The sequence below is a fragment of the Salmo salar genome, chromosome 19, assembly GCF_965601325.2.
Source record: "Salmo salar chromosome 19, fSalSal1, whole genome shotgun sequence".
In the NCBI taxonomy this organism is placed as follows: Eukaryota; Metazoa; Chordata; class Actinopteri; order Salmoniformes; family Salmonidae; genus Salmo; species Salmo salar.
The window spans coordinates 57,315,015-57,331,499 of NC_138309.1; the positions used below are offsets into that span (position 1 = coordinate 57,315,015).

A 16,485-nucleotide genomic window follows, 5' to 3' on the forward strand; every position below is an offset into this window, starting at 1 on the left:
CTGTGTCCCCTAAATCAGGTAGGCACATTCCTTCATGTGATGTGGGAGTGCCGTGCTGTTAAATGCTTCTGGGACAACATTATCAAATTAATTTCCAAGTGCATGAATGTAAATATTCGGTGCTTTGCATCTATTATGTTACTTAACTATGATAGCTCTTTGAATCTCTCAATCAATCAGAGTAGATTACTGCTGGCAGGCAGCACTGCTGCAAAAAAAGTTGGTGGCTCTTAGATGGCAATCACCTCACTCTCTCCCAATTCACCAGTGGATACAGTTACAATTAGAAGTTGTAACGTTAAAATGATTGAATGAATGAATGGTGTTAGTCAAGGAACAATTGAGGCCTGGACATATATATATGACTATGTAAAGAATAATCTGTTAAAGCCCAACACACGCAAATAAAGAATCTATGAAGCCCAACACATACACAAAAAAAAAAGATATATGTATCTTTTTTCATATTTTTTACTGACTTTCTTTGTTCAGGTCCATGGGGAAGTGGTGGTTGGGGGAGGGGGGGACTAACAAGCAACTCTAGTTGCTAGGGGGGTGGGAAGGGATGGAAAACATGGTTTCCAGGTGGGGGGGTGGGAGGAAGTCGTCGGATGGGTGGGGTTGGGGAAATGGGGGGGAAGGTTGTGGTTGGAGGAAGACGTTGGAATGGGTGGGGTTAGGGAAATGGGTTTTTATTTATTTATTCTATTTAACTTTTATTTAACTAGGCAAGTTAATTAAGAACAAATTCTTATTTTACAATGATGGCCTACCCCAGCAAAACCCTCCCCTAACCCAGACGACGCAGGGCCAATTGTGCGCCACCCAATGGGACTCCCGATCACGGCCGGTTGTGATACAGCCCGGGGTTGAACCAGGATCTGTAGGGTTGGTTGATTGTGGTTGGAGGAAGATGTTGGATGGGTGGGGTTGGGGAAATGGGGTGGGACGTTGTGGGTGGAGCCTCAATTCTTTATTATAATTTTTTTTTACTTACTAAATGTATTGTTACTTTTTGGCTCTGTGTCATGATCATAGTGATCAATGCTTTGTAGTTGTGTTCCTTTTTTAAAAATGTATTCTTCTTTTTGAGTAGCAGCCCATGGGTGGATGCGAGCTAACTATTAAATGATCTACATTTATGTATCGTGCATGTAGCCCACCCCCCCAACAAGACAAAATATATATATATATATATATATATATATATTGGTCACCCCCAAAAAATCCACAATACTGAATAGTCCTTCTATCCACATAGCATTTTGATTAGACTGAAACAGTGATGATGAGGCACAGCGCAGGCCCCAAAGCCAAACCATTCGCTTTTCCCCATGCGCCTAGATGATACAGATGGATTACCATAGTAGAAGTACATGGGATTTTGTTTTGTCCCAAAAGTAGCATGGAAATGAAGTGGAAAATGGGATATAAATGAAAATGTGGGCGAGTCGAGTGACAATAGAGTGTTTACACAGTGACAGAGACAGCAACAAGGCTCCTCTATGTCTCCTCATCAGAGCCATCCCACGCTAGAACAAAATAACTTCTCCCAGTCCCAGCTCTTCTCTATGGGCTCCTGATGAACAGTCTTGCGTTGCGGAGAAAACCGGAGCGGGCCGGTCTAAAACTGTATATAAAGGGGGGTTTGCTTTGTGTCTTGTTTGGAGTGTCAGCAGGCCAGTGCAGCTGCATGCAGACTTTCAGGCGGCATCAGAAAAACACCCCCATAAACGAAGAGGCTATTGTGTTCACCCGATTGATCTTTCATAAGGCAGTGGAGGCTAGACAGGCTGACTTTGGTGGGGCATGGATGGTGGGGTTGACAAACAAGCAAGCCAGTGTCTGTGGCAGGGGACTGTGGCTGCAGGTGCTGAGAGCACACTTGGGTTGGCGCGCTAGTCCTCCCTCTGATGCCAATGATGACATTTCCTGGCTGTGCCTATACACAAGGAGGCATCCCAGCAAAGGGGCTATGTCCTGGGAGAATGAATAATAGGCCACCAGAGGGTACAGAGCATGCACGCGCACGCACAGACACACACAGAGTCACACAGCAGTTAAAGATCATCTGTTTTTGTGGGGGAGGCAGGCTGAGCTGAGCCTGTCTGGGGTCTGTGTGAACTGCAGCGCTAGGCATTCCACAGGGGTGGTGGAGGGAAATCCCTTTATGTGTCGCGGGCTAAGCCAGCGACAACCACATGCACCAAGCCCGAGCCAGGGGACGTTAATCAGCCACTGCGTGAACTCATGACTTAAAACTGTTCATATTAGAGAAAGTTTACTGCAAGTAACTCTCACTACCTTCTGGATTTGAGGAAAATCTGTTTATTACTCAGGTGTTTTCAAAACAGGACAAGTGCCTGTCTGATGAAGACAGTTTTATTGAACAGACAGTGGCAGGCAGTGACTCTGCAGACCTGTCTGAGAAAAAGCACAACTCTGAAGGATGTGGGTTAAAAACCCTGATGTGTATGAAATGTTCTGACCTCTTGGCCTTAATTATCAGAATTGGCTCAGCTTTTTCTTGAGTTATTTTCAGGTGTGCATTGTTTGCTGTCCAGGAGGATAGAGGAAGTCCTGGAGTCCTTTCCTGGACTCGGAATAGGCGTAATGGTCTCAGGGCAGTCAGAACATAATGTTTGGGGAGGGCAGCCTGGATCCAAATTTGGCAGCCAGGCAGAAAAAGGATGTGCGATAAGTCAAAGGCCAAATAAGTAACCCGTGTTTTTAGTAGCACACACACACTTCACACACACACTTCCTTTCTCACACACACACTCACCCAGGCCAGGCTGCACCTCTTTTCACACGACCGCTGTTTGGACTGGGAATCATCTTCCAGTTGATATGGCACGTGAGAGCAAGCTGCTCTTCGTCGAAAGCCTGTCCCCACTGCAAACAACCAGGGCTGCCTGTCTTGTCTGGCCTCTGCCCGCTGCCCGAGAGAATATGTCCTGTTTGTTTTAATGGCCATGGAACCATGGATGTCATGCACAGGTCATCTCAATGAATGGGCACCCTCATGTGCATTATGTTATAGATTAACCATTCTAAATGTAGCGTTATTAAATTTGTCACTATTTTTGGGAGAATGAAGATTGAAGAATGAAGGATAGTACATATAAATGGTTAATAATAATCTTCAATTAAATCGTAAATGCTTAGCGTCAACTCTAAAGAATTATGAATGTAAAATGTATAGATATTATGTTTATTATTACACAATAACATAAATGACTCCTTGACATATGATCAAGGAAAAGCAGATATATGGGGTGAGGGGTAAGATATTGTCAGAGATCTCTTGAGTAGCCCACATGGTTTGGTTCTGGCATGGCTCGTCTCTGGTATGGGAACTCATTAGATTCCCAGTGGGGCTAGGGGCAACCTGCCCCACCATGGAGCCACTGATGCGACCCAGGGCAAGCTGTCTCATAGACACAATAGAAATACATGGTCAGGAACTGCTTGAATTAATAAAGATTGGTAAAAAAAAAATTATTAAAAAGGGGAATAAAGGGCAATAAAAATAAACGTTTTACAAGCACACCACTTCAGGACATCATCAGTGCTCTATTGAGCATTTTCAACAGTACTGGTGGGGTTGTGAGCTATTTTCTATTAAAAACAGCAGAAAGGTATACATACTTTTCAGTAATGTGATGTCCGTGGGTCTTCAGGGAGCTTCAGGGGTTTATCAGTCACCATCAGACTTATCAGGACAGAGGAAGGAGGAGGGAGGAGAGGAAGGGCTGATAGAGCTCCAGAAAGAAGACGAGAGGGAGAGAGGGGAGTGGACAGCGGTGTTGGGCACTTCTGCTTCCCCGTCTCTGTTCACAACAAGCACTATTGAAGTACGGGCAGAAAAACAGTCATATTTTATCCTACAAACAAAGCCCCCTTTTATCAAAAAGCACTCTTATCTACCAGGTTCCATCTACTACCTCCTACAGAAAGCTTTATAGCATCTATTTTAGCTCCGTGTAGACTATTCTTAAACCTGCTGAGCCAGCTATTAGACACAGGCAAACATACAGTACATGGCTATTCACTTCTTTTGGAAGTGAAGTAGGTGTACTTTGAGTTAAATGAAACATCTCCATTAGTTTCAGAAATAAACAACCACTTTAATCCACAGAAAGCTTACTTTTCAACCCAGTTCTTTCATTTTAGAGAGCATGTGATAGAATGGAACAGAATAAGATGTAATTTGTTTATCATCATAAAACATAATAACGAGATACCTTTTCCCTCAGTTTGTTTTCTTTAAAAGCTACCTGTGACATTTCATGTAATTTATATTCAAAAGGTGGTTCAAATAGCCAGCCTCTGACTCAGTCAGTGAACAAAGTAATTGCTAGTTGTACATTACATAAAACATGTTATTTAGTCATTATAAGTGAGGAGAAGAAGTGTAAGAAGGTAAACAAACTAACTTATTTGACAGAGTCTGGGCAGGCAGGGAAAAACAAGTTGGGACATTCAAGCTAGGGCAGGTTTTTATGAATGGACGTTTTTTTTTCTAACTTTCCCCCTCTCTGGCTTTGTGAATGAAAAACAACTGGAAAATCTAGTATAAAGACTCTTTGAGTCCAAAACTCTGATTGGCTACTACTTTTCTAACTCCGCCCATGGTTGCTAGGGACCCGAACAGTCTCATAGCGGATTGGTTCAAAGAGGGAGCCTAGATTTCATTCATAAGTCAGGTCATTCATTAAGACAAAGGAAGAAATTCGAGCCCTTGAAAGAGGAAATCCACGAATCAGCAAGTCATTTGGCCAAGCGAGCGTCAGAGAGCAAGAAAAGCAAGTCTACGTAGTCCAAATCAACACTCAAGTCTGGAAAAGAATTGACAACAACAGTGTTTTTTGGGGCATTACTGTCTCATGCTTATAACACACGCATTAAGCTTTCAATGTTCTTATTGTTGACTATTATAAGCAAGGTGAGGTTAAAGCAGTTATTTAGTTGCCCTCTGTAGCCTATACAGTTGAGACGCGACATCTGTTCCTTTTCACATTATCCACGGTTCCATTTTCTCTTTGGGCATTGATGGAGCCTAAATAGAAAGTATAGGCCTATACTTTTTAGTAAGAAAAGCCTATACAATTTGTCTATTGTAGTTTTATAAGTGCATGTCCTATAAAATCACAATTTATTGGTTTGCCTGACGATTTTACAACTGCACATTCTACATGATTATTCTATTTAACCTACATAAAAACCTAGATGGGCCACATTTCAAATAAAATGTTTTAACTATATAAGAGCAAATGGCACATTGCATAGGCTTGTTTATTGAGTTCATTTTTGTGTGGGATCTGATGACTGTCTATCGCGAACCACAGACTACAGTCAGGCTAGCGGTAAAGGTGGCACCAGCCCGCTGGGTAATCGCTCGCCATAGCTTCCCCTCTGCATTTTTTTGTGAATGGAGCTCATTATGTATGCAGCTTTCTCCCAGCTCCATTCACAATTATCGCTCCCCCTTGTCCCTCTCTTCCTGCAGGCTGCGTGGATCACATTCAACTCAGCCTAAATGATCACAAACGGTTAACGGATGGATTATAAAATGGATGGATATTTGGACCAGCAAGTGCCTTACACTTTAGCAAATGTACGTATGTATAAAGTCATGTATTATTTTAATGCTTTACTCAGTTTTAGGACTTGGCTACCGGGCTTTCTCTTTCGATCGCCCGTTGCATGCGATTTGTTTGAAGCAACTATGTGCGCGATGAAAACTATTTTCTGTTCGGTTCTAAACTATCAAAAGGTCTGCACATTTTTTTTTACTAAATAATATAAATTACAGCTTTTATTTTACACTGTTTATTAACATATTTCTTGTCTCTAGACAGGAGATGTTGACAGTGTAACACCGAAAATGGGCTAACATTTTGAGAGGGCAAATGGAACGATAAAGCCGCGTTTGAGTTGCAACACTATTGCAATTCACAGAGACAACCAGCATTGTTGTTCTGTTGTGGTATACATTTTTTTAGTCTGGAATGATAAGAAAAAAATAAAAACACAGAAAGTTACAACTATAATGATAATAATTAGGCTACTGATAATAAGAAAATAATAGCCTTGTAATATCCAAATGATAATGTAATATGTACTTATTTTAGTATTTATAGCCATATTGACTAATTAACTAAACCAATTAGTGACAGTGGGCATGTTCTATGTAGCTTGTGACATCAAAGGGTGTACTACATGTTTGACTGTATTTTCCACTTCTGTAATATTTCTGATGCTTGCAGAAGTCACAAGGAAATGGACCCCTAAATAGACTGTTGATGGCAGCGAAAAGGAAATACATGGACACGGAATTACCCCCTCAGGAATCTGAAGGTAAAGTTAGAACTCCAAAGGAAGCTCGCAATGGCCTAAAGCCCCCTTTGCATGACACCTTTACCTCGTCAATGCTTTGCTTACCAATCCGGCAAGCAGATATATCACTTCTACTTATGGATTGATATATATGTCTTAACTTGTCTTAACCTGAACTAGCTGACATGACATGTGCTTAATGATCTTTGATCTTGTTGTTCTGTTGTATTCATGTGTGTGTGTGTGTGTGTGTGTGTGTGTGTGTGTGTGTGTGTGTGTGTGTGTGTGTGTGTGTGTGTGTGTGTGTGTGTGTGTGTGTGTGTGTGTGTGTGTGTGTGTGTGTGTGTGTGTGTGTGTGTGTGTGTTTTTAGACCTCTTTCAGGATTTAAGCCAGCTTCAGGAGACATGGCTCACTGAAGGTAATGTGTTTTTTATTTTTTTATTAATTGTGTATGTTTCAGTGGCATTGGCAATGATGAAAACATATGAGTGGTTTGGCAAAATACCAACATAAACGGGGGAAATGTCAACAATATTTCTACATGCAAGATACTATGTTAAAATATGCATTTGATCTATTGAACATTAGTCGTATTGATACCCTGGTTGGACCAGCCTTGGCCAGACAGATATGAACATGGAAATGGTCCATAACAAAGTCTATTGATATAGTTGTGTGTGTGAGTGGGTTTGATCCCAATTGCTCAGTTAATGACTTCTTGGTTGATGAGAACACTTGGATCAAATACTTAAACTATGCTTATAAATCTGTCATACCACCACTAAGCAGCAATGGCTTCAAACAATTATTGGTCATGATAGAGCTCATTTCTCCAGAAGTATATTTATTCAATTATTCATTCAATTTCGACAGATGTATTAATGTAGAATGGGACTGAAATAATCTACAGTATGATAATTACAATGAATTGGTATATTAGTTATACACCAGGAAAGGCCTAATATTGTGTGCTAGACAGACAGTACACAGGGTAAAGTACCAAGACTTTGTTTCTTAAAGTAAGACGAGGATGTTTAGGAAGTGAAGAAACGCTCGGGGAGTTAAAACATGCTGATGCAATACACATGGCCATTAGTGACAGAAAAAAAAGTCCTTTGTGAACATAGACAGGACATGATTAGCTGTAAACATGCCCTATTTTGGCCATGCTGGCATGTAGTATGCTTGCGTGCCAATACGACCAGCCAATACAAACAAGCAGCATGTTAAGCCTCTGTCCCTCAACACACATAGCGATGAAATGGACCCAGGCAGGCAGCAGCAATTGTCAGCAGTGTGGAGTTTAAAAGTACAACGTGACGTACGCTCTGAAGAAGCAATTATATGTTAAGACGGGACAACAAAACCAAGGAATGACTCACGCTTGTTTGGTAATGTTTGGTAAATCTGGGGCCCAGAAGTGGCAAGGCAATATGTAGTGTGTTAGCAATCTCTAAACCAGAAATGCAGCCGGCTACAAAATGTTTGCCATCTTGAACCAGCCAAATTGATACCCTGTGATTTAGAGCAGACCTGGGTCAAATATATGCTGGAACTGTGCTGGAAAGGTCAACGTGAAAAGAAAATACCCGGGGCAACACAGTATGGTTCGGGTCAGCACGGTAGTGTGAAAAAGGTCAAATGGGCCTCCCTTTTAAGAAAAACTACTGTTTATGAAGCCCGGCAAACAATTCTCTCACTGTATCTCAGCCTAGGTGCCTATTCTCATGCAGCGTCAAACTGGCAAGTTCACACCACCACGCTCCACAGACAAAGACAAAGCCAACACCAATAAAAGGGACAACAATGAGAACCACTCCGAAGTCTGATCCTTTTGATGGACATTTTATTTGAATTCAGTCAGCCATAAAGGTAACATGCATAGCAGTAGATATGGGGTGCTGTTGAACTGCATTAAGAGATTGGCTAGAAGAAGAGGGTCTCTGGGCCAAAGAGAGAATTAAAAAGCCGAGCTGCCTGGGTGGAGGTTGGTGGTGTAACTATCAATGTGTTTTTTAACCCTAAATAATATATTGTTTTGAGCTCTTCTGGCAGAACTCCTCTTTCCTTCTACATTAATTACAGGCCTGTCATTGTGACTGATTGTGGTTACAAGGGATTCACCCGCGTAGCAGGAGGGAGTTTTCTGCTAGAGAGAGCGGGAGAAAGGGAGATGGGAGACAGGAAAGTTGAGCGAGAGCGAGTTCAGGAGCTTGTCTCGTCTTGTCATTTTCCTTTACGTTTATGACTGAAAGTTCTGCGATCTTCTCAGGATCTCCCATTGAGAAAAAAAAGTCATTCAAGGTGTCTGGAAGAAAAAAGGGAAACATGCATCTGTGCTCATATAAACACACTTTCTGTCTTGTGCTGACTTGCATCTCAAAGACTTTTGACGAGGTGTTCCTGGAAGCAAATCGGATACACACGCGCACTCACGCATTCACGCGCACACACACACACACTCTCCCTCTGTCTGCCTAAGCACAGGGGTTGTGCTCTTGTCTACGAGCCAGTCGCACTGACGCTCAGACATCCTTAATGGGGTTTTTTCTCTTCCCTTTCTGAGCTCGATCCAACGTGTTCCATTTTAGACATGTTGAAACTAGTGGAAATGATTTATTGTTTGGTCTGGTGGACTAAATATTGGCCTCTGCTCTTTCTCATAAAACAGCTTTATCCCTCTCCTTAGGGCAAAAGACTGCAAAGTTAAAAGGGGGTAATAGTATTACCGTATAGCAACAAGGCACAGTATTATATAAGAAATCAATGTAATTTATCTGAACATGCTCCAAGACGCCATCATCCGGTTTCCTCCTCACAGGAAGCATGGAAGAAATACGTGAAAGTGGATTTTGAATTCTTATTTTCTCTTTTCACTCCGTTTTGGTTTCCAAGCTAGGTTTTATGGTCTGGTAGCTGGTGGATGAAGTGAGAGGGGACCTTTCGGATAGTTTTGGGTCTTTACATGGCTGGGTGATGTCACAGACGCTGGCACTTACTCACTCTCTCTTTGTGGGTTCTATGGACTTGCTCTGTGTTTGAGGGAAAAAAGTGGAAGTAATTTTTCTTACGCCGTAGTTTCAATTTGAGAGACCTTTTAATGTTCATTGTAAATTAAACTTCAGATTTGGTTTCCTATAATACTATACAATCGCATGTTCCTTATTCTGGTTATGTTAAACAATTTCAGAGTGGAGAGTGGATATGTGCTTGCCATGTGGTGGAAATTTGTTTTCACTGGCCATTATGGACAGATTGTTGTCTCAATATTTAATGATAACCATCAACTTTTCCTAAGTATACCGTTGCGTAAGTGCAAGACCAAAGCAATGGAAAAAGCAGGAACCTTTCAAATTGGACTGATGCTAGTTGTAAGGGTTTCTAGCCCTGGCTGCAGGCGAGGTTTAGGGTTAGGCCATTCAGCCGCATGTAGCGAATCAGATGCCATTGTGCTCATGCATGGCTCACTGGGTAAATTTGACCTTTTCACCCTTTTGGGTGTTGGCAGTCCACTAATCTGGCTTTCCTAACCTGTTTGTGTAGTTCAATGTCCAGTGCTTGGGAAGACAATTGATATCGGAAATGTATTTGGATCTGAACATCTTGGCAAACAGGATAGTACAATACTACCAAGCCCCGTTGCACCTGTACCCAATGGGCTGAATTTGCATAAAGACTATTCAGAATGTTAGGGCCTAGCTGGTAGGATCCGGTTCATTTAAATATAATATAAATTATAAGATTGTAAATTAAACTTACTCCAAGTTAAGATCTAGTATGAATGGATGAATATTTATTTCACCATGTCTAGTTTTTGGATTCATTTGGATAATTTCAGCTTTTTGTGATTTAATTATTCAACAAAACATCACTCATTCTTACTAGATAGTGGCATTGTGACCAAGATCTAACTCTAAATAGTGCTAACCTAAACTTGTTCTCAGCTCCCCCAACTTCTCTCTCAGTTCCTCTTCCTCCTAACACCTCTAGCTTGACCTTTGAACGCACCTCAAAGCAGGTGACAAATTCCAGAACACTTCACTAGCCGCAGAGCATCTATATTGTCCAAGAACATCCTCCAACTCCACAAACTGGGTGTAAGACCGAAAGTCTGATTTCCTTCCTTGTTTAAAATAGCCTGTTTAGTCTGTCTTTGCTCTGTGATGAAAAGCACACACAAACAAGTACACAAAATGCACACAATTTACATGTTACTGACGTCTTCCTGACACAATCACGATCAGGTCAATGAGGGCTAAAGATATCTTTGTGGTTCTTTGGCCAGGGTTTGGACATGGGGGGAGGAAGGGAAGCCAGCTCCACCTCTGTATTTATCCATCTATCACCAGTTTGGTTCGATAGCTAGCCTGTCTCCACTATAAGTGCACCTCTTAAGGTCCTAAATCACCCTGTGCTGCCATCGTTAGGCCTCAAGTCAGAGCATCGTCCATCATACCGAAAGACAGCTTCACAAGCCAGTCTGAAGTTATCAGAAGGAACCCTGAGATGTTCCTGGTCAGCTCATGTGGTCAGGAAAAGCTCCTGACCCTAGTTGAGATCAGTCCAGAGACAGAAGAAGAAGTGAAACACCCCACTCCCTCATTTTTTTCTGGTTACATTAGTTAATGAACTAAGTAGACCAGACCCAGCTGCTATCGCACTGGTGTCTATGGGAGAGCCACATGCTTAAGCAGATCGGCACTTACAATTTTTTCCAATGATAAACGGCCTGAGTAAACTATCTTCCTCTTCCACCATTTTTGATCAGACCAGAATAAAACACAGTCAATAATCACAGTTACGATGTTTGACTGAGGTCAAGGCATGACTTGAGGTTAAACCCTCGCGAGCTGCAGCTCAAAGGGTTAACTAATAAATCAGTGTTTGTGCCGTCAAGACGTTGAATGACACATGAAACAAGGAGCTAAGCTTCATTCCTCCCTTGACTATGTGGTGTTGACAAAATAATGGCACGCTGGAAAGTGTGGAGGTGAAGGTCGCTTTGCTGGACCCCGGTAGTGAGTCAAGTTTCATGGCTAAGGAGAGAGTCTGGCGAGGCCCAGCACCATGACCGCCAAGGCCCATGGACAGGGTGAGCCGAGCTTCCACACTGGCAAGGCTGTCGGACAGCATGAAGCACCAAGACTGGCTCAGTTAATAGGAAAATGCGCAGGACCTTACCGTGAAATGCTAACTTACAAGCTCTTAGCCAACAATGCAGTTCAAGAAATATAGTTAAGAAAATATTTACTAAATAAATAAAAATAAAATGAAAAGTAACACAATAAAATAGCAATAACGAGGCTATATACAGGGGGTACCGAGTCAATGGGCGGGGGTACAGGTTAGTCAAGGTAATTTGTACATGTAGGTAGGGGTAAAGTGACTATGCATAGATAATAAACAGTGAGTAGCAGCAGTGTAAAAACAAAGATGGGGGGGTCAATGTAAATAGTCAGACAGGCTAGCTAGCAGGCTAGTGTAGTGCTCACTGTCTAGGTAAATTGCAGACCACCAAGGCTAGCTATGTTAGGTTAACTGATAGGCTTAGCATTCTGCTCAAACCATGACATGACGCTAACGGTTTCTCTTTCTTTTCTGATTTCAGCTCAAGTGCCTGACAGTGACGAGCAGTTTGTTCCTGATTTTCACACCGAAAACTGTAAGTAAAGATTGCATTAGTCTAAATTCTAAGAATTCTGTGTTTGCGTGTGTGTGTGTGTTTGCGTGTATGTGTGTGTTTGTTTAGTGTGTGTGTGTGTGTTTGCACGTGTGTGTGTGTGTGTGTGTGTGTCTGTGTGTGTGTGTGTGTGTGTGTGTGTGTGTGTGTGTGTGTGTGTGTGTGTGTGTGTGTGTGTGTGTGTGTGTGTGTGTGTGTGTGTGTGTGTGTGTGTGTGAGAGAGAGATAGAGTGTGTTTGCGTGTATGTGTGTTTGTTTAGTGTGTTTGCACGTTTGTGTGTGTGTGTGTGTGTGTGTGTGTGTGTGTGTGTGTGTGTGTGTGTGTGTGTGTGTGTGTGTGTGTGTGTGTGTGTGTGTGTGTGTGTGTGTGTGTGTGTGTGTGTGTGTGTGTGTGTGTGTGTGTGAGAGATAGAGAGAGAGAACTCCGAAACGGGGTCAGCATTGGGTTGTGAAACTGCTTGAAGCTTGGGTGGAGCTACTGTATTTGTCGAAGTCACATTAATCTTTGCCTGGGAAAAAGCATTTCCGAGACATAAACTTAATACATGACCTACTCATCATGGGTGAATGTGGATGCTACTATTGTCCTCCTCTATCCATTTGCATGGTTTTGAAAAGCTGAATGGATTAGCCCAGGAAACCAGTAAAAGATCATTCAGAGTCCAGGTACAAAGACTCCCTTTTGTGTATGTCTGAGGTGTAAGAGGGGAAAGCAAATTCCTATACTACACAACTGCGCGGCTGCTATTTGAATGGGTTTCCCTTTTTGTTGTGTGTTTAAACAATGACGATTCAGAGTAGGGGAGTGTGCGCTTTGCAAACAGTGTCCTCTGTGCCTTTTTTATTCAAACTCATTCATAGACTTATGGGTGAGTTCATACAATATGACGAATGGGAAATAATATATTTAACAGCAAATTTGACCAAACTTAACATAGCAATTTTGATGGGTTAAGTCTTAACTTGAACATTTTTTGAATATAATTTAAACATGAAAATAAATCAGAAGTTTTATTGTGTGAATTTTAAACTTAGCAATTGAGTTCCCCCTGGCCCCGTTCAAAACCCAACCGCTATTGTGGGTAAACACTGTGCCATTTATCCTCAGTGACAACTCCTTAGTCCCAGTAACACATGCCCAGTGAAACATATTGTTCCTGTCTGTGGGCCAACAATGGTAACGAGGAAGTGGCGATGAACCCTAGACTATGCAAGGGTCATGTCTACTTAAACCCCGGGCCAGCCCAACCAATCGGTGGTCAGCCTGCTGCCCATGGTAGACCTTGGTATGCTCTGTAGGGTCAGTGGGGCTTCACTTTGACAGGTAGCTCACTTATACACAGTAGTCTGAGCCGAGACGGGCTCAGGTTGACAGACAGCGCTCCTGCTAGCACCTGCTGTTCACACTCAATGACCAGAAGACTCTCTACTTGACATGATTTGATGGGAAGCTCCAAGTTGACAGGCTGCCATAGACATAAAGATATTCTTCTACATGTTTGTGGTTGCGATTTGAAGTGAGTCTATTGAAGCCCCCAGCGGGTTCGATGAAGGCCTTATTTATTCCCACACCCGATTTTGCATTATTCCATCAAACTCCTCACTCTTCAGCCTTGTAATATAGTTCTAAACAGGTGACAGGTGTTAGGGAAACTCAGAGTACAGAGCGTAAAGCCGGCAAACAAAGTCCTAATCCCTTGTGGCAAAAAATAATTGAAGCCGTATTGAAAAGGCGCCACAGAAAATCAAACATAGTTGTTTTCTGAGTCAGGTTGTTACCTGTATGGGTGTGGAAAACAGAGGGAGATAGAGGGAAAGAGAGAGAACGAGAGAGAGAGGGATGAGGGAAACAGAGCGCCAGACTTTGGGACACTCTGGAATGCTAGATTAAGGAGATGGGGGGGACAAGAAGTGATTGTGCAATACCTGCACATCTGGTGAATCTATGTAATCTCTTTCCCCTTTCTCTCAATAACAGCTAACAAGCATGCTCTGTCTCCAGAGTTCCACTGAGGGAAGCTTATGTAAACACGTCGTTTGCCTCCTTACCAGTGGTGGGAAAAGTATTCAGTTGTCATACTCGAGTAAAAGTAAAGATACCTTAATAGAAAATGACTCATGTAAAAGTAAAAGTCACCCAGTAAAATATTACTTGAGTAAAAGTCTAAAAGTATCTGGTTTTAAATGTACTCAAGTACAGTGGTGGAAAAAGTACTAAATTGTCATATTTGAGTAAAAGTGCAAAGTTAAAGTAAATACTATACATAAAATTCCTTATGTTAAGCAAACCAGACGGCCCGATTTTCTTTTTTTAAATTTACGGTGAGCCAGGGGCACACTCCAACACTCAGACATAATTTAAAACACAGTATTTGTGTTTAGTGAGTCCTCCAGATCAGAGGCAGTAGGGATGACAACGTGTTTTATTGATAGGTGCGTGAACTGGACCACATTGCTGTCCTATCTGAGCATTTTAAATGTAACGAGTACTTTTTGGTGTCAGGGAAAATGTATGGAGTAAAAAGTACATTATTTTCTTTAGGAATGTAGTGGAGTAAAAGTAAAAGTTGTCAAAAATATAAGTAGTAAAGTACAGATACCCACAAAAGCTACTTAAGTAGTACCTTAAAGTATTTTTACAAAAAAGACTTTACACCACTGCTCTTTATCTCTGACCTATACTGTGTATTTTAGGGAGTTTCAAGCTTTAATACAACACGTTAGTCCCTTAACGTATGATTCACTGAACACCGTTAGGAAATTAAGTCAATGGTAAAATGGGGGGATGACGTTCAGCTCGTGATAGCTAAATGGGAGGGGTAGTGTTGTTGACTTTTGGGGGTTTGACAGAACTTTTGAAGGGGGTATCTGATCTGTAATGAGGCTGTTGGATAATGACAGTCCCTTTTGTTTTCAATCTATCTGCCTGCAGGTAGGGAACTCAGTCAAATGTAAATCAAATCTTCCACGCACTGAAAGTTTTCCCTAGTTTCTACTTTTCTATATTTTTAGAATTGTCTGAGACCAAATATGCCATTGATAAATGGGTTGTTACTGAAATAAAAATAGTGTGGAAAGTAGTTCTTTATGTTCTGTTAGACGGAGAGCAGCCCAAGAGACATGTCCCATTCATATATTTTCTCCTGCAAGTAAGAGGAAGCTTCTCCCCCTCTCTCTTAGTCTTCATTCATAAAAATGTGCTACAGTACTGTTACCCCGTTTTGTGACACCCCCCCCCCCCCCTCTCTTTGAGTGGATTCTCTGACCCCTCCCTCTTCCTGTCTCTGTACAAACTAAGCTGAATTATAACTCTGGACACCCCTAGCCTCTCTCTCTCTCATTTTCACCCTTCTACCATTTTGCTTTCTCTACGTTGAGCGTTCCAAGATGTGAGCTAATCCAACTATTTCAGAGCTGTGTGGGCCGATTGTTTAGTTTTGGACCTTGTAGTAATTATATAGGAAGTCGTGGCTGTAGATGCCGTTCCAGTCCTTTAGAGAGAAAAGGGGCGACGGAGAGAGAGAACGAGAGAGACAGAAAGAGAGACAGAGAGAGAGAGTGCAGTTGAGTGCAAATGCTCACGACAGTTCGTCTCTTCGGTAGGAAGCGTTCTGCCTCGTCATGAATTTATGACCTTCTCTCTTGTTTGTGTTGTTGTGTTCCCCTGCTCACTGGTTCACTCAGAGCTGGTCCAATCAGTCCCCATTTGGAGCAGAGGGACCATGAATTGGCGAGCTCCTACCTCTCTTTGCTCTCTCTCCAGTTGAACAAAAAGAAATATGCAGCCCAGTGTTCTCAACTTTCCAAAATACAGCTGCTATGCAACACGTCTGCTGAAACATCCAAGTGACTGACAGATATGCAGGGGTACCGTTCGCCCCCAGGGAGGACGATTCCTCTTCAATGTGTGTGTGTGTGTGTGTGTGTGTGTGTGTGTGCTCTCAAGTTTGTACGTACATGTGAGTACATGACTGAATGGGTAATTTCACTCCAGAAAAGCATGCATCCTGACCACCTACAGCCACACACTATGCACACGCGAACACAAAATGCACACACACACTTCAGCCCCACAGTTTTATGAATGGGCTGGTTGTGAGAGACTGGCTGAGGCAGCACATTGGGTTAAAGGGAGGGAATCTCCATTCATGAATTGGACGGCTGTTATTCTACTACCACCACAAAACAGAGAAGGCGAACACTTCAAATGCCTTCTCTCTCTCCATTTGGTTTCTGCTAATGTTATCTTTCAGTTGAACATTCATCACAAAGGGGTTCCATTTATTTTCCAAAAGTTGTTTTCCCTCTTATAATGCACCCAATGTTATAATATTATACTACTTTTCTAACTTACACAAAAATGGTCTTCCGTGGGTGATCTAAATGTTGTGCGTAGTGTGTTAGGGGAGAAGTGCATTTGCATGTTCAGGGAAAGGAAAGGGGGATTTGAGGAACGGCTGTG

General features: G+C 42.1%; 1 protein-coding gene across 4 annotated transcripts in view; it reads left to right on the forward strand.

Moving 5' to 3' along the window:
• The first annotated feature begins 4,726 nt into the window (after positions 1–4,726).
• The window catches only part of LOC106579328 (ETS translocation variant 4), a 31,605-nt gene continuing 19,846 nt past the window's right edge, over positions 4,727–16,485 (forward strand). Inside the window, exons 1-5 of one of the 4 annotated variants that reach the window (XM_014159147.3) lie at positions 4,727–4,948; positions 5,513–5,620; positions 6,273–6,363; positions 6,714–6,761; positions 11,952–12,005. In XM_014159147.3, the coding sequence (XP_014014622.1) occupies positions 5,564–5,620; positions 6,273–6,363; positions 6,714–6,761; positions 11,952–12,005 (250 nt within the window). In that variant the 5' untranslated portion in view covers positions 4,727–4,948; positions 5,513–5,563. Of the gene's footprint in view, positions 4,949–5,374; positions 5,621–5,860; positions 5,993–6,272; positions 6,364–6,713; positions 6,762–11,951; positions 12,006–16,485 lie in introns of those variants that run through there. The other 3 variants (XM_014159148.3, XM_014159150.3, XM_082965829.1) reach the window with 3 other exon arrangements.